Here is a 25,812-nt window from a genome sequence, read left to right as displayed (position 1 = left end):
ATACAGTATAAAAAATCTACAAGAAGATAAAAAGCCAAACAGAACAACTCTCCCAAAACAGATAAAAGCCCAGTAGAACAGTCTCCTAAAACTTATTAAAGGTGGATAATCAGATTTTGGCCATGTAACGGATTTGTTCAAAACTTTAGCATCTGATCATTTACACTCATTTATGTTCACTTAACACTTAATACAAATTAGATTTTCACTGGAGGTATTTTTAAAATTTCATTTTCCTATCCTGGTTGCCCAAGCAAGATAGAGTTATTTTATCATAAGTATAAATTTGATAAACATACTTTGCCTAAGGAAATGTATAAATATTAGACATATTGTAATATATTTGTAAAATATTTGCATTAAAAATTATGTATTTAGATGGAATTCATTAGAAACGAAAGTTTGAAAAATTATTATTACCTCCCTTTGCCTATCTTGGTTGCGCAACCAAGATAGATTGGAAATAAATGAATTCAGAAGCTACACACAGCTTTTAAACTTGCATTTTGGTTCAGATTGTTCAATAGTTGATATGTCTATCAAATGCAAATGTAAAACTAGACATTGTATCGAAATAAAAAGAAATACCCAGCTTTTTATATACTTTCATATTAAAGGGGAGTAATTGCAAAATTTTATAAAAATAATAAAATATACAATTCAAATAGGAATCTAACTCTATGTAATCGGTCTTTTTGTTCCTTAAATAATTCTCTACCAGAATATACAAAAAGTAAAAAATGTCATTAAATGTTGTTTAAATGTGATTGACCACCTTTAAAAGAAACCCAAAACAGTCACAGAACCAAGCGTCTCTCGATGGAGTGAAAATCTACCTGTAAAAAAAGAAAATTCATATGTTTACACTGCATGTGGTATTGTAAAAACAATATTTAAGGATTTATTGGATTCAATAAAATGTTGTTTGAAATGGTTTTTTGATTAGATAACTGTTGGTATTATATATGAATGCTAGGGAGTGGAATTATAATGTGTGTAGATGTAAATAAAATTATTTTTGTAAATATATATTGGAATTAGTGAAAATAGTGTTCATTAAGAATATTTTCTGCTACTGTTGCAAGTTTTTCTCAGTGCAAGCCATCACATACATAATAATGCTGTCACATAGATAAAATTGCTGCAAAACACATAGTTATAATATTGTTGCATACATAATATTACTGTCACATACATGATGTTGCTATTACACACATAATTATGCTGTCAAAAACAATATTATTATTATGTTGTCATTTACATAGAAATTATTTCCATGTCACACATATTCATCTTGCTTGTTTAATTACACTGTCATGTGCATGATTGCATCATCATAAAAGAACTATCCCGTCACATACTTTATAAATAATGTCGTTACATATATAATAATTCTTTCATATACAAAATAATGACAGAACAGGATAATTATATTTACATACATATTAAAGGTGGTCAATCACATTTAAACAACATTTAATGACATTTTTTACTTTTTGTATATTCTGGTAGAGAATTATTTAAGGAACAAAAAGACCAATTACACAGAGTTAGATTCCTATTTGAAATGTATATTTTATTATTTTTATAAAATTTTGTAATTACTCCCCTTTAATATGAAAGTATATAAAAAGCTAGGTATTTCTTTTTATTTCGATACAATGTCTAGTTTTACATTTGCATTTGATAGACATATCAACTATTGAACAATCTGAACCAAAATGCAAGTTTAAAAGCTGTGTGTAGCTTCTGAATTCATTTATTTCCAATCTATCTTGGTTGCGCAACCAAGATAGGCAAAGGGAGGTAATAATCATTTTTCAAACTTGCGTTTCTAATGAATTCCATCTAAATACATAATTTTTAATGCAAATATTTTACAAATATATTACAATATATCTAATATTTATACATTTCCTTAGGCAAAGTATGTTTATTAAATTTATACTTATGATAAAATAACTCTATCTTGGTTGGGCAACCAGGATAGGAAAATGAAATTTTAAAAATACCTCCAGTGAAAATCTAATTTGTATTAAGTGTTAAGTTAACATAAATGAGTGTAAATAATCAAATGCTAAAGTTTCAAACAAATCCGTTACATGGCCAAAATCTGATTATCCACCTTTAATGCTGGCACATGCATGATTATGCTGTCACATGCTTAATATTGCTGTTACATAAACTAATGCTCTCACATATGTAATTATGCTGTCACATACACATTAATGCTGTCACATTCACATTAATGCTGTCACATACATATTAATGCTGATTAATTTAAAACCTTTAGCATGCTAGATAAATTGTCGTCTGCTGGAAATGTCGTCTGCTAAAATTGTAAAGTTCATTCAATTTGCTCCAAAATTGGAAGAAATATTGTCAGAGTAGCAAACAGCTTGGAACCTGATCAGACGCCGATTTAATCGGCGTCTGATCTGGTTCCAAGCTGTTTGCAAAGGCTGTTAATTCGCCTGCAGCAGGCTAAGGGTTAATATAAATACTTTATATTGGTCCCACATACATAATAATGCCAATATAAAATTATGCTAAGACATAAAATATGCTGTCTGTGCATACATTATAATGCTGGTGCATATATAATAAAGCTGTCACATGTAATTTTTCTGTTACAGATATAATAATGTTTAATATACATTGCAAAACTATCACATACATTATATTATTACGATGTCACACTTAATAATGTTGTCACATTCATAATAACAGCATCACATACATTGTAAAGCTGCCATATTAATAATAATGCCATCACTTACATAACTGTGGTATTAAGCAGGTAAAGGTAACATGCCCTGTGAAAAAGGTTGGAAAATCAATTAATTTTTGATAGCCATAAGTGCTTTGGAGTGTGTAATATTTTACTAAAGTGGGAATCGTAAAATCTTGCTGGAATGTATCCAGGACATTCAACTCTTTCAAAGAAATGATAGAAATTCTACACAAGCTTATGATAATTGAAAACTTTGACTTGGGAGGTTTTGTTTCTTCTGTGTTAGATAGGATCTTAATTATTCAATTTTCAGGTTTTAAAATTAAAGCAACCTGTTTCAGAAAATGTTCTTTAGAAAAATTAGATAAATTTTAAGTCTTGGGGAGAATTATGGGAATGTTTCCCTGCAAAAAGTTTAATGTAGTTATTGTACAGTTTTACCTTAGTTAATTAAAAAAAAGACTGGAAGAAATTGACAAAAGCTTGCTGGTAACAAATATATGAAATCATGAAAATATGACAGAATCATCTTTATAACACCATTCATCTTGGTGTGTGGTATTATATGAGGAACAAGAGCTGTCACTAATGGTGACAAATGCCCCCACGCAGCGCCTTGACCTTTGACCTGGTGACCTTGACCTTTGACCTGGTGACCCCAAAGTCAGCATGTGAAGTTTGAAGGTCCTGGGTGCAGTGGTTCGCGAGTAAAGTGCCTTCATGCAAAAGTTGACGTTGTGACGAACGAACGAACAGACGGACAGTTGAAAACTAATATGCCTCCCTTCTGGGGCATAAAAATAAGACAGATAGGCACATTTAAAATATAAAATCCCTTAAGATATTTATTTTTATGTTAAAAATAGATAAAGCAGTAGTCCAAAAAGAATGTATGTATAATGACATGGTTAGAAAGCCAATACTTTCAATTACACAACTAGTACTATAAAGGGAGGTAATCGGAAACTTTAGATTCAATATTTCCTGCTGACTGAACCCGATATTAAAATCCTTGAAAGTAAAATTTAACAAGGATTTAATGTATTTCATGTTTGTAACAAAAAAGTGACAGCTAAATCATTATAAGCCTTATTGACGTTTGTTTTCCATGAAAGTGAACATCATTAAATTGTCCTCTATATGCCTTGCCCCTTGTAGTCAGGAATAGGGACCTATTTCTGGACAGTTTGATACCTTAAATGTCCCACTGGGCTGGTGGAAATGGTACATGTCTTCCATTTGTTGTATTTGTAATAAATTGTGCAAGTGCTTAAATTGCACAAAACAGTGCTAATCACAGGGTTTTTAGCATGATTTGTCCTTGCAGAACAGCTGATAAAACAATTCTCATACTTCTGTTCTTTAGGCAGTCATTCTGTTCTGGAAGAAATAATGAATTGGATGCCTAGTCAGTAGATGTAAACTCTAGCTCCAAGTCCTAGACACTGTCATACATATAATTTGGTTGTGTAATTTTTTATGCCCTCCTTCCTTGCCAAAGATACTTAACCTTTTGTTGCACAAAGGCCATGATTTGATTATGTTAATATTTATATAAAAATCTAAAAATCTTTCAAAATGAAAGTCATTATAGGCAACAGCTATTGAAGTCTTTGAGTTCTTGTCATTGGACATTTTATATGTTCGAAATGGTTATTTAAGCTAATGAAATACATTGCTGTAATACTTGAAACTGTAAAAAAAGTTTCTTTTAATTAGTTATTTCATTTTGAGAAGCAGGCAAAAAATGTTCCCCGGAATGCTGATGGTAATAGCAGACGACATTCCAGACCATGTTATAGCAGCCAGTGGGTATTTTTCTATATGTACACCTGTTGTTGTTGTTGTCTTGAGTGATATAAATTGATACCTGGTTTCTTAATGCATGGAAAAAGAAACATTGCTTTTACTTTTTAACTGCATAATGTCTCATTTTATGCCACAAATAGATTTTACGGCTGCAATAACTGGTGTCTGCTGTAGCAAATGATAAACATGTATACAGTAATTTTACCCAACTTGAAGGGCTTTTTTTCCAAGATTTCTTTTTTGGTCTGATAAAAAAGAAAAAATTTAGGCACTGGGATGGAAACAGTTATTGCGTTTTCCAAAACTCGCGGTGGCATTCATGTTATATTTTTATTTGCAGGTTTTGTGAAATGTTTGCAGACGGGTTCTGCGTTTTTTGTCTCCTTTATTAAAGAGCATCTGAAAGTGACATCATGAAAGCTATTATGAATGTAGAAATAGGCATTTGATTTATGAAACATATTTCAGAATTCCTCCAAGTTCTCAAAATTATTTGGAAAACTAATCAAGGTCTCTTTGGGGATATATTTGGGTATCAGTGTATAACAAAACATTATAAATTGTTTATACACTGTGCGGAAATATTCATTCTTGTCTTGTTTTGTAAATAGGACTAAACCTTATAGCAAAAACTTTTAAATGAATGGTCTTTCTGTGTAAATTATTCATAGATATCTTAGTTAACATTGTATCAAATTGCTGAAGTGAAAGTAGTATAAACATCTTGAAGATACAGTTCTGAGACATCGTCAGATAGGTACTAGTCTGTCAGCAATACTTACTAAGTACTTATCTGTCAGCAATACTTACTAGGTACTAATCTGTCAGCAATACTTACTATTCCACCCTTTATCCTAGCATGACCAGCAGTGCTTGTCTGTGGGGATTATTGCTTTTACATGTTACATCATTATAAGAGTCAACTGGACACAACATTTTAGCTCACTTGAAGCAAAGGTTCAGGGTGAGTTATTGGTATAGTTGGAGGGTCCAGTGTCCATTATCCACAATTTTCATGAACATTTCATTATGTCTCCCCCAGGAGACATATTGTTTTTGCCCTGTCCGTCCGTCCGTCCTTCCGTCCGTCCGTCCGTACGTCACACTTCATTTCCGAGCAATAACTGGAGAACCATTTGACCTAGAACCTTCAGACTTTATGGGTTGTAGGGCTGCTGGAGTAGACGACCCCTCTTGTTTTTGGGGTCACTCCGTCAAAGGTCAAGGTCACAGGGGCCTGAACATTGAAAACCATTTCCGATCAATAACTTGAGAACCACTTGACCCAGAATGTTGAAACTTCATAGGATGATTGGTCATGAAGAGTAAATGACCCCTATTGATTTTGGGGTCACTCCATCAAAGGTCAAGGTCACAGGGGCCTGAACATGGAAAACCATTTCCGATCAATAACTAGAGAACCACTTGACCCAGAATAATGAAACTTCATAGGATGATTGTACATGCAGAGTAGATGACCCCTTTCGATTTTAGGGTCACTCCATTAAAGGTCAAGGTCACAGGGGCCTGAACATTGAAAACCATTTCCGGTCAGTAACTTGAGAACCACTTGACCCAGAATGTTGAAACTTAATAGGATGATTGGTCATGAAGAGTAGATGACCCCTAACGATTTTGGGCTCACTCTGTGAAAGGTCAAGGTCACAGGGGCCTGAACATTGAAAACCATTTCCGGTCAGTAACTTGAGAACCACTTGATCCAGAATGATGAAACTTCATAGGATGATTGGTCATGCAGGGTAGATGACCCCTAACAATTTTAAGGTCACTCTGTTAAAGGTCAAGGCCACAGGGGTCTGAACATGGAAAACCATTACCAATCAATAACTTGAGAACCTCTCGACCCAGAATGTTGAAACTTCATAGGATGATTGTTCATGCAGAGTAAATGACCTCTATTGTTTTTGGGGTCACTTCGTTAAAGGTAAAGGTCACAGAGGCCTGAACATTGATAACCAGTTCCGATCAGTTACTTGAGAACCACTTGACCCAGAATGTTGAAACTTCATAGGATGATTAAACATGCAGAGTAGATGACCCCTATTGATTTTGGGGTCAGTCTATTAAAGGTCAAGGTCACAGTGGCCTGTTCATGTAAAATCATATTTTGGAAATAACTTGAGAACCACTTGACCCAGAATGTTGAAACTTAATAGGATGATTGGACATGCAGAGTAGATGACCCTTATTTATTTTGAGGTCACTTGATCAAAGGTCAAGGTCACAGGAGCCTGAACAGTGACTTGAGAACCACTAGGCCAAGAGTGTTGAAATTTAGCGGGATGACTGGACATGCCAAGTAGATGATCCCTACTGCAGCCAACCATCAGTGTCTCTTTGACTTTCGCTCCTGACCCCTATTGACTTCTTGCCTATAGGACTTTGCATTGGGGGAGACATGCGCTTTTTTACAAAAGCATTTTCTAGTTTCTCCTTGGAATCTATGGGTCAAAATTACATTTGTACTTCAGACTTGGTCTGCTTCGTCCCGTCAAGGTCCTCTCCCGTGGTTGTTTAGATGGTTCTGTTAGACAGCTTTCACGGGGCAGCAAGAATCAAAGATAGAAAAAACCATTGACTGACTTCTTCTCATGAAAAGCTTGATGGATCTTCATCAGGCTTGGTCTGTTGCACTGTTATATTGCCCTCTTCAAAGCTTGGTACAAATTAAGGTGCTTTGTCCCTTTGGGGACTGCTAGAGCTACAAATAGAAAAATCTTTAAACGGCAACTTCTAATAAACCAGTGGACTAATCTTCATCATTTTAATCATTTTAACGTCCTCTTCAAAGTTTCTTTCAAAATATGGGCATTTCGGGCCATTAGGTTTAAAAACAGAAAAACCTTGAAACAACTTTTGCACATGAAGTGCGTAAGGGGTGGTGGTCTAGTGGTTAAGGTGTCAGTGTCGTGGGTTTTAAGACCCACTGGGGTCATGACCATGACTGCTCGTATGATACCGGTACTGGTTTTTGCAGGAAGCGGACTCGAGAGGGGTTCAAATAAGCTTAAAGCTTTCATCACAATTGAGCTAAAATAAATTAGTATAAACTAAACTAACGGATCTTCTTCAAACTTTTTCTGTAGCATTCTTATGGTGTCCTCTGTTATTAAATTTCTTCAGATAGGGGCATTTGACCTTTTCCTTTGAAACCCTTTTCAGATCTATATTCTTAGCTTGGTCCTCAGTATCCCTCAGTAAGGTTTTCTTTTAAATTTGTTCAAGTGGGCTCACTAAATCTGTTTTATGTTTTTATGCCCCCCAAGGGAGGCATATTAGTTTTCAACTGTCCGTCCGTTCGTCACACCAATGTCTGTCCGTTCGTTTCACCAGTGTTAACTTTTTGCATGAAGGCACTTTACTCACGAACCACTGCACCAGGCAGGACCTTCAAACTTCACATGCTGGTAGTACTTATTTAGTACACGACCCCTACTGACTTTGGGGTGACCAGGTCAAAGGTCAAGGTCACAGGGGCCTATGTTAACTTTTTGCATGAAGATACTCTACTCGCTAACCACTGCACCCAGGACCTTCAAACTTCACATGCTATTAGTACTTATTGAGTACACGACCCCTACTGACTTTTGGGTTACTGGGTCTAAGGTCAAGGTCACAGGGGCCAATGTTAAATTTTTGCATGAAGGATCTTTACTGGCAAACAACTGCACCCAGCACTTTCAAACTTTACATGCTGATAGTACTTATTGAGTACACGACCCCTATTGACTTTGGGGTTGCAAGGTCAAAGGTCAAGGACACCAGGTCAAAGATCAAGGCGCTGCGGGGGCATTTGTCACCATTAGTGACAGCTCTTGTTTTATACTAGACACAAAATAATATTGCCGTTCATGATTCTTCCTCTCATACATAATTATATTCAAGGTCAAGCAGTCAAGGTCAAGTGAGCTTGTTAGGGAGTCAGTAGTCCACTTGTTTGTTGGTTTTTGTCTGGAAATCTTGACTAAATCCCCTGATGTCCAAGGCCCCATAATATTAAAAATTCTACAGCGGTTGGGCAAGAAGTTCCTGGCAGCCCACTTCAGCAGGAATGTTTCCATCCAAGGTTATTACCTAATTGTACTAGTCTCTTTCTTCTGTATTGCTCCTGTGAATTTCTGTTATCCCTGATAGAGTGAATCTTCCATCCTGTTGCTTGGACCACAAATCTATTTTATGCATAGCTAGATCTGGGAGGTGTATGAACTAGATCTGGGTGGTGTATGAACTAGATCTGGGTGGTGTATGAACTAGATCTGGGTGGTGTATGAACTAGATCTGGGCAGTGTATGAACTAGATCTGGGAGGTGTATGAATCAGATCCGGGAGGTGTATGAACTAGATCTTTTAGGTGTATCAGCTACATCTAGGAGGTATTGAAGAACTAAGTCTGGGAAGTGTGTGATTTCTCCCTAGATATAGGGAAACAGCCTTGGCTTGAATTATGAAAAGGTATGAAAGCTGTGGTTGAGTCAATGTTGGCTTTTGTCTCAGTTTTGCTAAATTGTCAGATAAGCTTTAAATGAAAGAAAATAATCTTTTCCAGGTGAAAAGAAATAGAATGGTTTGAGTGAAAAGGACAATATTTGCTGCCACCTGTGGGCTTTGACAGACACTGCCATGTTTGACAGTGGAGCAAGAAGAAAAAGAAGGAAAAATAAACAGGTTGGCAGTATGTTTTGTACTTTCAGTTCTCAATGAAGTAATTTTTAAATTAACTATTGGAATAATTGATAGAGCTATTGGACTCTCCCGTGTGTTGGTTTTGGTGGGTGTCCCAATTTGGTTTATAAGCTGGTATCTCAGTGACCGCTTGTTTGAAGGGATTGAAATTTCACACACTTGTTCTGGTGATGATCTGACATTCATAGCATAGTTACAAAATTTGCCCTTTTCTTGGCAATGCTTTTGTTAAGTTTTGTATGTAACCTGGTATCCCAGTACCCACTAATGGGAATGGACACTTGTCCACTGTGTTTAGCTGACATGCATTTTACATGTTCCATAACTCTGTATAGTATTATTACAAAATTGTGCCCCTTTCCAACTTTAATATTATAACAGTTGATGAGGCTGTTGCATAAGTAGATCGTTGCTGTACTTGGACAGCTCTTGTTTGATAAATACTTTAATGTGAGAAATCAAAGATCAAAGATTTGATGTGTTTTAATCAGGTCAGAAGACTAGCCCCTTTAAGTTTAGGCTGGATATGAGAAAAATCTATCTCAACACTGTACTTAAAAATGCAAGTTTTTGTTACGCTGCAGTTTGGATTTTAAGGTTTTAGAGTTGTAGCTGTTGTGGATCAGCTTATTTACTGCTGAATTTACTGATGAATATTCAGTTGTATTTACTGCTGAATCTACTGCTGAATCTACTGCTGAATTTAGTGCAGTATTTACCACTAAAATTTAAGTATTGCATTTGAATGGTAAAATGTTTGTCTGAAGATAGGAGAAATTAAGTATTCCAATCATTCGTATTTAATCATAGGTGCGGCAGTTTGACACAGCACTTGGTCAGCTTATTGCAGATTACGAATGCATAATAATGCATGGGCAAGTTCCTGCATAAATTTGTTGAATGTTAATTGAGTGAAGTTGTAACTTGTTCTAGTTTAATTGATACTGAATTTGTTTGAAATGATTAATGTAAGTGGGCACTTAGGTAGCAGATGGCGTTTTTTTCTAGTACTTCGGACTTCCGAGCGATGTGGCCAAGTCAGACGGCTTCTGATATCTTACGAGATGCAGACCTGAAAATAAAAAGATACCGGTTTTACATCTTACTTGAAGAAGAAATAAAATACGTAGTAAACTTCATACAAAGCATAGATTTTTAAATCCACAAGCCACCTGAAAGATAATTTCAGCCCGCGAAAATGCATGACATTTCAGCCCAAATTAGCCATATCTCCAACTGGCCTTAAAATGTTAGGGGAAATGATAGAGCCAAATGGCCACTTGCATTCTGTACTCAGTTTCAAGTATTACTTGCACAGCTGGACAAAAATACCTGTCAACCGATAATTTTTTTCACTATTTTCAACTGTGTGAGGCCTATATGACATTTGACAGTTCACGAGACGCTCAATGCTGATAGTGGTATATATGCATTTCAAGCAGTTATATGAAAATGATGCCATCAAGCTTACATTCGCATCTGCCAGAATTTCTGCAACATACCATTCTTAAACTTGTTAATCACAAACTCACATCAACAAATATTTCAAACATCAAAACAGCCTTGACTTCAAGGTTTTATCTCTAATGACAGATTTTGACCCTGGCCAATTCGAATCTGTGGCTGGAAACTACCAACTGCTACCTTAGCCAGTTTGACTGCATATGAATGAAATTTCCTGACTCCTTAGTAAAATACAAACTGGAGGTAGCCAGATTTGGTCAAAAGTTTTACTACTTTCAAGCTAAAAATCTCAGTAATATTTGAAAGCATCGTTCTACATATCTGCCAACTTAACTGCCAACTTCCCCACATGAATTATCAGAGGTGGAGGATGAATGATTTCAAACACAATGTCTTTTATCAAATCGTCACGGAGAACATACGACCTGCCCGGGGATCAAACTCACAACCCCGCGATCCGTAGACCAACGCTCTCCCTACTGAGCTTAGCGGGCGGCTTTGTTACTTTTACCTTCTAAACACATAGAAGTGACATTTTTACATTCGATTTTAACCACACTTACACACATAAGCGTTCAAAAACTGGCTAAATTCCTATATGGGTTCTGGAGTTTCTGCCCCTGGAAGGTGCAAAATTTTCTATTTTGGCCCTTTCATCTACATAGAGGTTTCATTTATCCTTTGATTTAATACAAACTTGCACAGAATGTATCTCTTGATGATCTCTAGGCTAAATTTGAAACTGGGCCATGTGGGGTCAAAAACTAGGTCATCCGCTCAAATCAAAGGAAAAGCTTGTTAACACTCTAGAGGCCATATTTATGACCCTGTCTTCATGAAACTTGGTAAGAATGTTTATCTTGATGATTCCTAGGCCAAGTTCGAAACTTGGTCATGTAGGATGAAAAAACTAGGTCACCCGGTCAAATCAAAGGGAAAGCAAGTTAACACTAGAGGCCACATTTATGTCTTCATGAAGCTTGGTCAGAAAGTTTATCTTGATGATTACAAGACTATAAGGATCTTACATGCCTGCCTGTTAAGACAGGCTTTTCCCTACCCGAGGGACAGTGGTCTTTTATCCAAGCTGTCACGAGGGTAGGGAAAACATCTGTCTTACACAGGCGAACATGTTAGATCATTTTTATGCCCCCAGCATCTACTGATGCAGGAGGCATATAGTGATTGTCCTGTCTGTTCGTTCATCCTTCCGTACAAGGTTAACCAAATGGGACCGTTTTGTCTAGCATCAATACCCCTTACTAGAATGACTTGATTCTAATGCAGATGTAACCTGTGACCATTCCTCATCTTCAGACATCACCTGACCTCAGTTTGACCTTGACCTTGACTTCATTTTGGATTTAGGTTGCTTTATATGGGCCATCTCTTGGTTAACCAACTGGGACCGTTTCGTCTAGCATCAGTACCCCTTACAAGAATGAATTGATACTAATACAGATGTAAACTGTCACCATTCCTCATCTTCAAACATCACCTGACCTCAGTTTGACCTTGACCTTGTTGTTTTGAACTTGGGTGCAAAATCCATCGACAAGGCACACTGGGGGCATCAAGCGTTTATTGAACTCAGCTCCTTCTTCTTGCCTATCACGTTAAAAATAGATCATGGAGACAAATAGATTTGAGTATTTCCTGACATTATTTATATAGTTTATGATGTCACAATAGTGCCAGTACTATGTGATGTCACCTAAGTGTACTCTGTTTTAGACAAGGTTTTTCCCAAGGAAAGACAGGAATATCTATGCCTGGCGCGTGCTCTGACAAATGTATACTTTCCTTGCTAGGTAGGCAAGAAAAAGTTGAGTTAACAGGTGAGCAATGTAGGGTCATCATGACCCTCTTGTTCATTATATAACTTATTTGACATAACTAATACGTGAAGTTGCCTTGGTAGTGAGAATTAAGCTTGAACTCTGAACAATGTGGTATCCTCTCTATAGCTTAGACTAAGACAACATGTCTTGTGTCAGTTGTCCTATAATTGATACAGGGATGTTAGTGTTGATTCAGGGAAACACTGGGTGTGTAAACTGATGACAATTATATCATTGAATACTGTTAAAAACTACTTTTACAAACATTTTTAATACACCCCCTTTTCCCTATCTTGGCATTAAATATGTGATCCTAATCACATACAAATTGACATGTTTTAGGACCAAGTGCAGATAACTGAGACAGAGAATGTGGTCAAAGTCCAGAGTGACCAGCCCCACCTGGTCAGTGTTGGTAGTGGACGCTTCTCTACAGCCGTCACTATTCTTCCCTTACAGCAAGGTAAAGTACGACTTCTCACACTTTTCAAGTTTGATCCAGTTCATTCAAGATTTTCATGGTAATATTGAAAATGGTATTAACTATTTTGTTACTTATATTGGCACTGAATGACAAATTGACTTACCTAGTTTTTCAAAGTTGCATGGTTTTAACATGCAACAATATTTTACTTATAGCATAAAGTTCTATATTACCAAGTTTGTTAAAGCTGTGGTTTTGGGACCATGATTTGAGCTGCATCAGTGGTTCTTGTTATACAAAAAGTTACATGAGGAGACCTTTAAAGTACTCTTGCGCTCGTGGAGTTTAAAGGGGCCTCCATGGCCAAAGGGTTAAGGTCGCTGACTTCAAATCACTTGCCCGTCACCGATGTGGGTTCAAGCCTCACTCTGGGTGATGAATTCTTTATATGAGGAAGCCATCAAGCTGACTTTCAGAAGGTTGGTGGTTCTACCCAAGTGACCGCCTGTGATGAAATAATGCAAGGAGGGGCACATGAGGTCTTCCTCCACCAGCTGGATAGTCGCCATATGATCTATAATTGTGTCGTTGTGACGTTAAACCCAACTAAACAAACAAGAAGTTCAAGGTTTTAGACCTGTAGTATCAACCGATACTATCTTCTATCCTGGTCCCTGAAGTGAAATTTGTGGCAACCACAGGAAGTTATGCAAGTAAAGTAGAACAATAAAAAAGATGTTAAAGTTTCAGCAGAAAAATCTTTAGTGTAACTTGACTATGTGGTCTTCCTCAGATGTTTGACTTATGCCGATTGCTGTTTCTATGCAACATAATACATCAATGTCTTACAGGAAGAACAAATATAGGGACTGTTGAGGCCTCTCTCCCACCAGATATTACAATAACTGGCACAGGAGTGGAGAAAGAACATTGTTACATTGAAAATCAGGATGGCATCATTACATTGGTTCCTGTTGCTAAGCAGTGTTACATGGATGGAACCTTGGTTACCATGCCAACAAGGTTGGCTCAAGGTAAGAAAAGTTGAGAAAAGTTTAATCATTCTGTGATGAAATAGACAGATACTGAACTTTGTTCAGGGTGAACTGTTAGTGTAGATGGATGATCCAGTGTCCTGCATCAACATTTCTACTTAAATGTCTTCTCTGAATCTGCTGGTTGGCATTTTTAGCTCATCTGTCACATAGTGACAAGGTGAGCTTTTGTGATCACGCAGCGTCTGCCGTGCGTCCGTAAACTTTTGCTTGTGACCACTCTAGAGGTCACATTTTTTGTGGGATCTTAATGAAAGTTGGTCAGAGTGTTGATGATATCTAGGTCAAGTTCGAAACTGGGTCACGTGTCATCAAAAACTAGGTCAGTAGGTCTAAAAATAGAAAAACCTTGTGACCTCTCTAGAGGCCATATATTTCACAAGATCTTCATGAAAATTGGTCAGAATGTTCACCTTGATGATATCTAGGTCAAGTCCGAAACTGGGTCACGTAGGTCTAAAAATAGAACAACCTTGTGACCTCTCTAGAGGCCATATATTTCAATGGATCTTCATGAAAATTGGTCAGAACGTTCATCTTGATGATATCTAGGTCAAGTTTGAAACTGGGTCACGTGCCCTCAAAAACTAGGTCAGTAGGTCAAATAATAGAAAAACCTTGTGACCTCTCTAAAGGCCATATTTTTCATGGGATCTGTATGAAAGTTGGTCTGAGTGTTCATCTTGATGATATCTAGGTCAGGTTCGAAACTGGGTCACGTGCGGTCAAAAACTAGGTCAGTAGGTCTAAAAATAGAAAAACCTTGTGACCTCTCTAAAAGCCATATATTTCATGAGATCTTCATGAAAATTGGTGAGAATGTTTACCTTGATGATATCTAGGTCATGTTCGAAAGTGGGTCACATGCCATCAAAAACTAGGTCAGTAGGTCAAATAATAGAAAAACCTTGTGACCTCTCTAGAGGCCATATTTTTCATGGGATCTGTATGAAAGTTGGCCTGAATGTTCATCTTGATGATATTTAGGTCAAGTTCTAAAGTGGTTAACGTGCCGTCAAAAACTAGGTCAGTAGGTCAAATAATAGAAAAACCTTGTGACCTCTTTAAAGGCCATATTTTTCATGGGATCTGTATGAAAGTTGGTCTGAATATTCATCTTGATGATATCTAGGTCAAGTTTGAAACAGGGTCATGTGCGGTCAAAAACTAGGTCAGTAGGTCTAAAAATAGAAAAACCTTGTGACCTCTCTAGACGCCATACTTATGAATGGATCTCCATACAAATTGGTCAGAATGTTAATCTTGATGATATCTAGGTCAAGTTTGAAACTGGGTCATGTGCCATAAAAAACTAGGTCAGTAGGTCAAATAATAAAAAACCTTGTGACCTCTCTATAGGCCATACTTTTCATGGGATCTGTATGAAAGTTGGTCTGAATGTTCATCTTGATGATATCTAGTTCAAGTTTGAAACTGTGTCAACAGCGGTCAAAAACTAGGTCAGTAGGTCTAAAATTATTAAAATCTTTTGACTTCTCTAGAGGCCATATTTTTCAATGGATCTTCATGAAGATTGATCTGAATGTTCACCTTGATGATATCTAGGTCAGTTTCGAAACTGGGTCATGTGCGGTCAAAAACTAGGCCAGTAGGTATAAAAATAGAAAAACCTTGTGACCTCTCTAGAGGCCATATTTTTCATGAGATCTTCATGAAAATTAGTGAGAATGTTCACCTTGATGATATCTAGATAAAGTTCAAAACAGGGTCACGTACCTTTGAAAACTAGGTCATTAGGTCAAATAATAGAAAAACCTTGTGACCTCTCTAGAGACCATATTTTTCAATGGATCTTCATGAAAATTAGTCAGAATTTTTATCTTGATAATATCTAGGTCAAGTTCAAAACTGGGTCACATGAGCTCAAAAACTAGGTCCCTATGTCAGATAATAGAAAAAAACGACGTCATACTCAAAACTGGGTCATGTGGGAAGAGGTGAGCGATTCAGGACCATCATGGTCCTCTTGTTTATTAAACTTTGTCTGCAGCATACTGGCGTATACCTTTGTCAGATTTGTTATGATGGCTCCGTTTGACCCATTTTAGGGACAGCTGGAGCTGAAAAATAGGAAAAAAAAAACACTCCTGAAATATTTGATTGATCTTCACCAAATTATTGTCTTATATGCACCTCTCTCAAGTCTGTTAATACTGTTTCACTTGACCTAATTTTGGGGCATAGAAAAAGTCCTTAAAAATGAGTTCACATGAACAACCTGTTGGATCTTCACCAAACTTAATGTGTAGTATCGTTGTATGGACCTTTGAAGTTTGTTCAAGTGGGTCTGCTTAGCCCCTTTTAAGGGTCAGAGGTAATATCACAAACCTCTTGATGGATCTTCACAAAACATTGTCTGTTGCATAAATTTGGTTCTCTCTCAAGATTTTTACAATGGTTCAGCTTAGTTGTTTTCAAGGGCCACAGGATGACTTCTTCTCATGATCACATGGCCCCTGTTAGAGGCTGCCTAAGTTTAAAATTATAAAAAAAAATCTTAAGAGGATTTTTCTTATGACCCACTAGATAGATATAGATATTCCCCAAACTTTGGTCTGAAGAGTCCTTGTATTGACCTCTCTCAAGTTTGTTCAAGTGGTTCTACTTGACTCCTTTATGTGGCAACCAAAGCTTAAAATAAAACAAAAAGACTGAATGATGTCTTTTCATGGATCACGTGATTGATCTTCACCAAATTTGGTCTGTAGCATTCTTATATAGACCTGTTTCAGATTTGTTCAATTGGTTTTGCTTGGTCCCTCTTAGGGACTTAGAGCTTATTGTTGCAATAAGAGTATGTTTAGGCAGAAATTCTGTGACCAAAAATTTCCAGAGAAGGGGTTCAGCCTCTTTGGTGAGTTTGTAGACCAGTTTCAGAATGCAAACTTGCCATTGGTCTGTTTAAAAGATTGTGCTCAGAATCAACCAATCAGATGCAAGAGAAGAATGATGCATGACATTTGGGCCCTGTCTTAAGTATTGTGTTCCTGTGTGAATGACTATATCCAGAGATATTTTATTGCATTCAACTTCCAATCCAGAGATCACCTTGTGGTCTGTGTGGCTGAGGTCTTGTACTTGTTATGAAAAAGTTCTAAGTTGCTTTTGGAGAGTTGTACATGTGGTAGTTAGAAATCCGAGAGAAGTTTTAAACAGCTTACCTGATAATCATCAAATAAAATTGGAAAACAGTACTTTTTGCTTTAGTAGTTTAATGAAGTTATTCAGATTGAAAATAGATATTTTTCGGCTTTAGACTGTTGTTAAAAAACTGCATGGATCATAGACATATTGACAGAGAGATTTTCAGGTAACAGTTGTAAGGATTTGAGTATTTTTGTTTTTTACCAGGGTCTTTAGTTCTTAAAGGGAGAAAAGTATGCTAGTTTAAACATAAAGTGTGGTACAGAGTTGAGCTAATAGAATCAAGGGACGTAACTTCTGTAGTCTTATTTAAGAAGTGGCAGAAAATTGCGGCTGGGAAGAGGAATTGTTAATAATGTAATGCCATTTATTCTTTGACAGATATATATTACAAATAATCGGAAAATAATTTCTTCAATTTGAAACTGTCTGAAATGTTTCTGTTTTCAGCAGGAAATATGTTTGATTATGAAAAAGGAGGCATTTAGTTTTGAGAACATTTTGTTGGTTGCTTAGTAACACAGAAAACAATTTATAAGTTGCAGTCGAATTTCCAAGCAAAAAAATGAGTTAGCCATTCAATACATATTACCTCACCTAAGATTGGGCTTCTGCCTGAATAAACAAAAGTTGCTTTTTGAAGGGAATGAATCTTTGCATAATTTACTTTAAGTACAACACTTGAACTGCTAGAAATGTTTTTGATGTTTTTAATTAGTGTGGTTTTCTACCTACCTCCAACATAGGAGAGTATCTATTATAAACATTATACAGTTGCATTTCAAACAGTTAAATAATTGTTATGCCTGCCCTCTGTATTCCAACAAATTTTTGCTGAGTAAATTGAAATCTAGTTTTTGTTACTGAAACAGGAATAGCTAATTCTCAGTTATTTTGTATTGCAATATAATTATAGATATGCCTAATTACTCTAACTTTTAATTTGTCAAAATTATGCCTCTTTTTTTTTTTTTTTTGAACAAAATTTTGCTTAAAGTTTTGCATGTAACACGTTTCTCAGGAATTACTTGACCAGCTGTTTTCAGGTTCTCCACACATCTTTGGCATCATAAGGTTATCTCACTTGGCAAGTTTCATATTAAACTGGTAGAAAATGTTGCTAAAGCTTTTGTATGTGATTAGGTGAAAGGCTTTCAAATAGTCGAGTCTTGATGATACAGATGGCTCTTGTTTTGCTTCTAATGTCTTGGCAAATTCTGTTTCATTTCACATTACTACCCAGGCTCCACATCACTACCCAGGCTCTACATCACTACCCAGGCTCCACATCACTACCCAGGCTCCACATCACTACCCAGGCTCCACATCAGTACCCAGGCTCTACATCACTACTCAGGCTCTACACTTATAGAAGAGTCATTAGAGAAGTTGAGATTCATGATTTCAGTAAAAGGCAAAGGCACACAGTTTAAACATATACATAAAAATGTGTTGATTTTTTAAAAGCTAAATCTGAAGATTCAAACCAACTTTAACTTATCTTTTTCCGACACTTTCAAGCAGAAACCTATTTCTACATAATATTATGGTGTTTTTACACATCTGAGTGTGCATACGCTTAACTTCTTCAGCACTGTTTAATATATAGGGGCTTCTGTGGCAGAGTGGTTAAGGTTGCTGACTTCAAATTACTGCCCCTCACCGATGTGGGTTCGAGTCTCACTCGGAGCATAGAATCCTTCATGTGAGGAAGCCATCCAGCTGACTTATGGAAGGTTGGTGGTTCTACACAGGTACAACAAAAAATGTTTTAGCAACTGTAAAACATCACAGTGGCATGAGCAAAATTCTCCAGTTATCCATATGAAAATGGGTAAGGAATCACATGAATTGCTCAAATGAGCCCGAGTGCTCAAGCCATCCATGCTGCAGCAGGTTTCTCCATATATTGAAATTCAGCTGAAAAAGCAATAAAACTTTATGCAATGTGCAGTATCAATATATTGCACAAGGTAACCAGGTATTCCTTGGTTTCCAGGTGTATGCCTTAATTTTATCGTCTGCTGCAGGCTAGGAAGCTTGATCTGTGTGAAACAGATGTTTGACTTCAGCATAATTAAAGCTTACAGTTGCTGTGATTTAATTGTTTTTTCTCTAGAGCTTACTGAAATTCATCTAGCTATCCCTGATCTATGAGGTAATAAAACAGTGACTTATCCCAACATCTTTGGCATAAAAAGAGAATTGTTTTATGATAAGTTGTCTCAAAGTGGTGTCATGATAGTCTGTGATAAAGCTTTCAATGCTGTTGTTTAAATGAAATGAGTATAATTATAATAACAGTTTGTATCAAAGAGGTAACTGGACAGAAGGTGTTCCGGTGAGTTTGGCTGACATTACATATAAGATAGAGAAAAATTGCTTGTTATTAAAGTCAGAATCATTATATTATATGGTAGTATTCATTCAAAGTATTCAAGTTTTTCAGGTAGATATGAAAGATACTGTGTGTCATAATATCACCTATCTTGACCTATCTGTTGCAAAGGAACACATTCAAACCTAGCAGAAGTGTACCCATCTTTGTTTATAAATAACAGAAAAAAGCTAAAGATAAATTGTAGGTGTTGGCAGAAGAGTTGTGCTTGTCCACAAGTATACATTGATTGATCCAGAGGAAAACTGAGCCAGTGCCAACCCCAGTAAAGTTTGTTGAATGTACTTGTAAGATCTTTTGGATGGAGGTCACTTTGCTGAAATTTTTAGCTTGCCCAGCTGTTTGCATATTGTGCCAATGTATGGTTTTAATATGTTTACTACATGATTATATATATATTCTGTAGACCTAGACATTAAAAATTGTAAATTATTGATATAGTTATTGTATTTAAACAGTCTATAAGAAGGTCCCCTGAAAGCATAGAATGCAGCCAAGCAAAATAATAACAGACTCATTTTGACCGAGTCTGTTCACGAGAGGCAATGAAGTGTGCAACACCCCTCACACCTCCTAGTGTATGCAATATGTGCACAAAAAAATCTCTTACTATGGTAGTTTTGAACTGAATGTTTTGGCCTCAGTGGCTAACTGTCACCTGCACCTTACCTGTGGGTTCAAGTCCTGCTTAGGTCAGCATGAGAGATAAACCATCGAGCTGGCTGACAGAAGGTCATTAAAATAATGTCTTAATAATAGGACACCTTGGGTCTTACACCAGCAGTAAATACTAGAGTTTTGCCATATGACCTAAGCTGAGTTGAAGTCATTTAAAACCCAATTATCATTTCCTCCCATATGTTAATTATATTGAAAGGTATACAAACACCTGTAATGTCTGTAAACTGATTTTCGATCTTGTTGTTAATTAGATGATTAACAAATTATGACAGGTAATTAGGTTAAGAAGATCTCTGGCTACAGGGCTTGTCAGACTTGATGCTTAATAATTTCAATGGACTTTGGTGTAACTAAAAATAAGTTTTCATTAATAATTCTAGGAGTTTATGATAATGCCAGGAATGGCATGTCAGAACGAGTGGAGAAAGAGAAGTTATAATAAGTTTCATTACAACTTAAATGTGTTTAAAGCAATGTTTTAAGGTTTAGCAGTACATCACAAAACAACAGAAATTTTTAGTAAACAAACAACATCTTGACAAACAACTTATCTGTCCAATACATGTTTTACTGTTTTGTCCCATAGAAACTGGATACTTAAAATATTCTAAAAGAGTTGTTCCCCTTTAAAAAAGAATGCCATTTGTAAAGAAATAAATGTAATAATTGGTCAAAAACAATGTTTTACAAAGTTATGTTAAGTTTAAACACTGGCACATTATTGCAAATGCATCAAAATGAAAAAATGTAACAGCATATTAAAAATGTTGAGTTTTTAAAGGCGCTGAACTGTCCAGAAGTGTGGCCTCTTCATGCTGTCCCTTTTTGGAATTCAATACATATTTGAGAGAATTGACAACAGTTTTGTAGAATAATATACATGTTTTGTATGCTGTTTAATTTTCATGTAAAACAATGCTTTCTTTCTATGATTTGGTGATGTTCAAACTTTTTACTCCAAAACATTGACCTAACTCTTAATTACTCTAACATAGAGATGGTAAAGTGAAGGCAAGCTATAGTCAGAAGTGCTGTACAGAAAAGGTAAGTGATGGACAGTAACTTCTAGACTTTAAAGTTATGGGCTGTCAGAGCAATGGTAAATCCAAGGCCATCAACTTCTACATGATAACAAAAAGGTATACTAGGTGTTCACAGCAATGGTAGACCAAAGGACATCAGCACAAAGTTACAGGTCTGCACATCAATGGTAAACCAAAGGATGTCAACTTCTAAATGAAAACACGAAATTATAGGTCTGCACATTAATGGTGAACCAAAGGACATTTACAAAAAGTTATAGGTCTGCACATCAGTGGTAAACCAAAGGACATCTACACAAAGTTACAGGTCTGCACATCAATGGTGAACCAAAGGACATCTGCACAAAGTTATAGGTCTGCACATCAGTGGTAAACTGAAGGACATCTACACAAAGTTACAGGTCTGCACATCAGTGGTGAACCAAAGGACATCTACACAAAGTTATAGGTCTGCACATCAGTGGTAAACCAAAGGATGTCAACTTCTAAATGAAAACACGAAATTGTAGGTCTGCACATCAGTGATGAACCAAAGGACATTTACACAAAGTTATAGGTCTGCACATCAGTGGTAAACCGAAGGACATCTACACAAAGTTACAGGTCTGCACATCAATGGTGAACCAAAGGACATCTACACAAAGTTATAGGTCTACACATCAGTGGCGAACCAAAGGACATCTACACAAAGGTATAGGTTTGCACATCAATGCTGAACCAAAGGACATCTACACAAAGGTATAGGTTTGCACATCAATGGTGAACCAAAGGACATCTACACAAAGGTATAGGTCTGCACATCAATGGTGAACCAAAGGACATCTACACAAAGTTATAGGTCTGCACATCAGTGGTGAACCAAAGGACATCTACACAAAGGTATAGGTCTGCACATCAGTGGTGGACCAAAGGACATCTACACAAAGGTATAGGTCTGCACATCAATGGTGAACCGAAGGACATCTACACAAAGTTATAGGTCTGCACATCAGTGGTGAACCAAAGGACATCTACACAAAGTTATAGGTCTGCACATCAGTGGTCAAACGAAGGACATCTAGACAAAGTTACAGGTCTGCACATCAGTGGTGAACCAAAGGACATCTACACAAAGTTACAGGTCTGCACATCAATGGTGAACCAAAGGACATCTACACAAAGGTAAAGGTTTGCACATTAATGGTGAACCAAAGGACATCTACACAAAGGTATAGGTCTGCACATCAGTGGTGAACCAAAGGACAAAGGTATAGGTCTGCACATCAATGATAAACTGAAGGACATCTACACAAAGTTATAGGTCTGCACATCAGTGGTGAACCAAAGGACATCTACACAAAGTTATAGGACTGCACATCAGTGGTCAAACGAAGGACATCTAGACAAAGTTACAGGTCTGCACATCAGTGGTGAACAAAAGGACATCTATACAAAGTTACAGGTCTGCACATCAATGGTGAACCAAAGGACATCTACACAAAGGTATAGGTTTGCACATCAATGGTGAACCAAAGGACATCTACACAAAGGTATAGGTCTGCACATCAATGGTGAACCAAAGGACATCTACACAAAGGTATAGGTCTGCACATCAATAGTGAACCAAAGGACATCTACACAAAGTTATAGGTCTGCACATCAGTGGTGAACCAAAGGACATCTACACAAAGTTATAGGTCTGCACATCAGTGGTCAAATGAAGGACCTCTAGACAAAGTTACAGGTCTGCACATCAGTGGTGAACCAAAGGACATCTACACAAAGGTATAGGTTTGCACATCAGTGGTGAACCAAAAGACATCTACACAAAGTTAAAGGTCTGCACATCAGTGGTGAACCAAAGGACATCTACACAAAGGTAGAGCTTTGCACATCAATGGTGAACCAAAGGACATCTACACAAAGGTCTGCACATCAGTGGTCAAATGAAGGACCTCTAGACAAAGTTACAGGTCTGCACATCAATAGTGAACCAAAGGACATCTACACAAAGTTATAGGTCTGCACATCAATGGTGAACCGAAGGACATCTACACAAAGTTATAGGTCTGCACATCAGTGGTGAACCAAAGGACATCTACACAAAGTTATAGGTCTGCACATCAGTGGTCAAACGAAGGACATCTAGACAAAGTTACAGGTCTGCACATCAGTGGTGAACCAAAGGACATCTACACAAAGTTACAGGTCTGCACATCAGTGGTGAACCAAAGGACATCTACACAAAGGTAAAGGTTTGCACATTAATGGTGAACCAAAGGACATCTACACAAAGGTATAGGTCTGCACATCAGTGGTGAACCAAAGGACAAAGGTATAGGTCTGCACATCAATGGTAAACTGAAGGACATCTACACAAAGTTATAGGTCTGCACATCAGTGGTGAACCAAAGGACATCTACACAAAGTTATAGGACTGCACATCAGTGGTCAAACGAAGGACATCTAGACAAAGTTACAGGTCTGCACATCAGTGGTGAACCAAAGGACATCTATACAAAGTTACAGGTCTGCACATCAATGGTGAACCAAAGGACATCTACACAAAGGTATAGGTTTGCACATCAATGGTGAACCAAAGGACATCTACACAAAGGTATAGGTCTGCACATCAATGGTGAACCAAAGGACATCTACACAAAGGTATAGGTCTGCACATCAATAGTGAACCAAAGGACATCTACACAAAGTTATAGGTCTGCACATCAGTGGTGAACCAAAGGACATCTACACAAAGTTATAGGTCTGCACATCAGTGGTCAAATGAAGGACCTCTAGACAAAGTTACAGGTCTGCACATCAGTGGTGAACCAAAGGACATCTACACAAAGGTATAGGTTTGCACATCAATGGTGAACCAAAGGACATCTACACAAAGGTATAGGTCTGCACATCAGTGGTGAACCAAGGGACATCTACACAAAGGTATAGGTAGGCTGCACATCAATAGTGAACCAAAGGACATCTACACAAAGTTATAGGTCTGCACATCAGTGGTGAACCAAAAGACATCTACACAAAGTTAAAGGTCTGCACATCAGTGGTGAACCAAAGGACATCTACACAAAGGTAGAGCTTTGCACATCAATGGTGAACCAAAGGACATCTACACAAAGGTATAGCTCTGCACATCAATGGTGAACCAAAGGACATCTACACAAAGTTATAGGTCTGCACTCAGTGGTGAACCAAAGGACATCTACACAAATAGGTCTGCAAATCAATGATGAACCAAAGTACATCTTCACAAAGTTATAGGTTTGCACATCAGTGGTGAATCGAAGGACATCTACACAAAGTTATAGGTCTGCACATCAGTGGTGAACCAAAGGACATCTACACAAAGTTATATGTCTGCACATCAATGGTAAACCAAAGGACATCTACACAAAGTTACAGGTCTGCACATCAATGGTAAACCAAAGGACATACACAAAGTTATAGGTCTGCACATCAATGGTAAACCAAAGGACATCTACACAAAGTTATAGGTCTGCACATCAATGGTAAACCAAAGGACATCTACACAAAGTTATAGGTCTGCACACCAATGGTAAACCAAAGGACATCTACACAAATAGGTCTGCACATCAGTGGTAAACCAGAGGAAATCTACACAAAGTTAAAGGTCTGCACTCAGTGGTAAACCAAAGGACATCTACACAAAGTTATAGGACTGCACATCAATGATAAACCAAAGGACATCTACACAAATAGGTCTGCACATCAGTGGTAAACCAAAGGACATCTACACAAAGTTATAGGTCTGTATTCAGTGGTAAACCAAAGGACATCTACACAAAGTTATAGGTCTGCACATCATTGGTGAACCAAAGGACATCTACATAAAGTTAAAGGTCTGCACATCAGTGGTGAACCAAAGGACATCTACACAAACTTATAGGTCTGCACATCAATGGTGAACCAAAAGACATCTACATAAAGTTAAAAGTCTGCATATCAATGGTAAACCAAAGAACATCTACACAAAATTATAGGTCTGCACATCAATGGTGAACCAAAGGACATCTACACAAAGTTATAGGTCTGCACATCAATGGTGAACCAAAGTATATCTAAACAAAGTTATAGGTCTGCACATCAAAGGTGAACCAAAGGACTTCTACACAAAGTTATAGGTCTGCACATCAGTGGTAAACCAAAGGACATCTACATAAAGTTAAAGGTCTGCACATCAGTGGTGAACCAAAGGACATCTACACAAAGTTATAGGTCTGCACATCAGTAGTGAACCAAAGGACATCTACAGAAAGTTAAAGGTCTGCACATCAGTGGTGAACCAAAGGACATCTACATAAAGTTATAGGTCTGCACATCAATGGAAAACCAAAGGACATCTACAAAAAGTTAAAAATGTAAAAATTAAAACCCTTATGGAACTTTTAATCTTAGATAATATTCTGCTGCTGGAGTGAAGCAGAAATAGTTAGAACTAAGGCAAGGCAGTAAAACTGGATTATTTTTCAGTTACAG

General features: G+C 37.1%; 1 protein-coding gene across 3 annotated transcripts in view; it reads left to right on the top strand.

The window, feature by feature from the left end:
• The window catches only part of LOC123559719 (pleckstrin homology-like domain family B member 1), a 204,683-nt gene that overhangs the window by 24,417 nt on the left and 154,454 nt on the right, over nucleotides 1–25,812 (top strand). For all 3 annotated transcript variants that reach the window (XM_053552415.1, XM_053552414.1, XM_053552413.1), the window contains exons 3-5: nucleotides 9,111–9,229; nucleotides 12,895–13,015; nucleotides 13,828–14,010. In XM_053552415.1, the coding sequence (XP_053408390.1) occupies nucleotides 9,185–9,229; nucleotides 12,895–13,015; nucleotides 13,828–14,010 (349 nt within the window). In that variant the 5' untranslated portion in view covers nucleotides 9,111–9,184. The remainder of the gene's footprint in view (nucleotides 1–9,110; nucleotides 9,230–12,894; nucleotides 13,016–13,827; nucleotides 14,011–25,812) is intronic.

The sequence above is a fragment of the Mercenaria mercenaria genome, chromosome 10, assembly GCF_021730395.1.
Source record: "Mercenaria mercenaria strain notata chromosome 10, MADL_Memer_1, whole genome shotgun sequence".
Classification (NCBI taxonomy): Eukaryota; Metazoa; Mollusca; class Bivalvia; order Venerida; family Veneridae; genus Mercenaria; species Mercenaria mercenaria.
The sequence above is the reverse complement of the archived record's forward strand: the minus strand, read 5'-3'. Positions and strand labels throughout refer to the sequence as shown.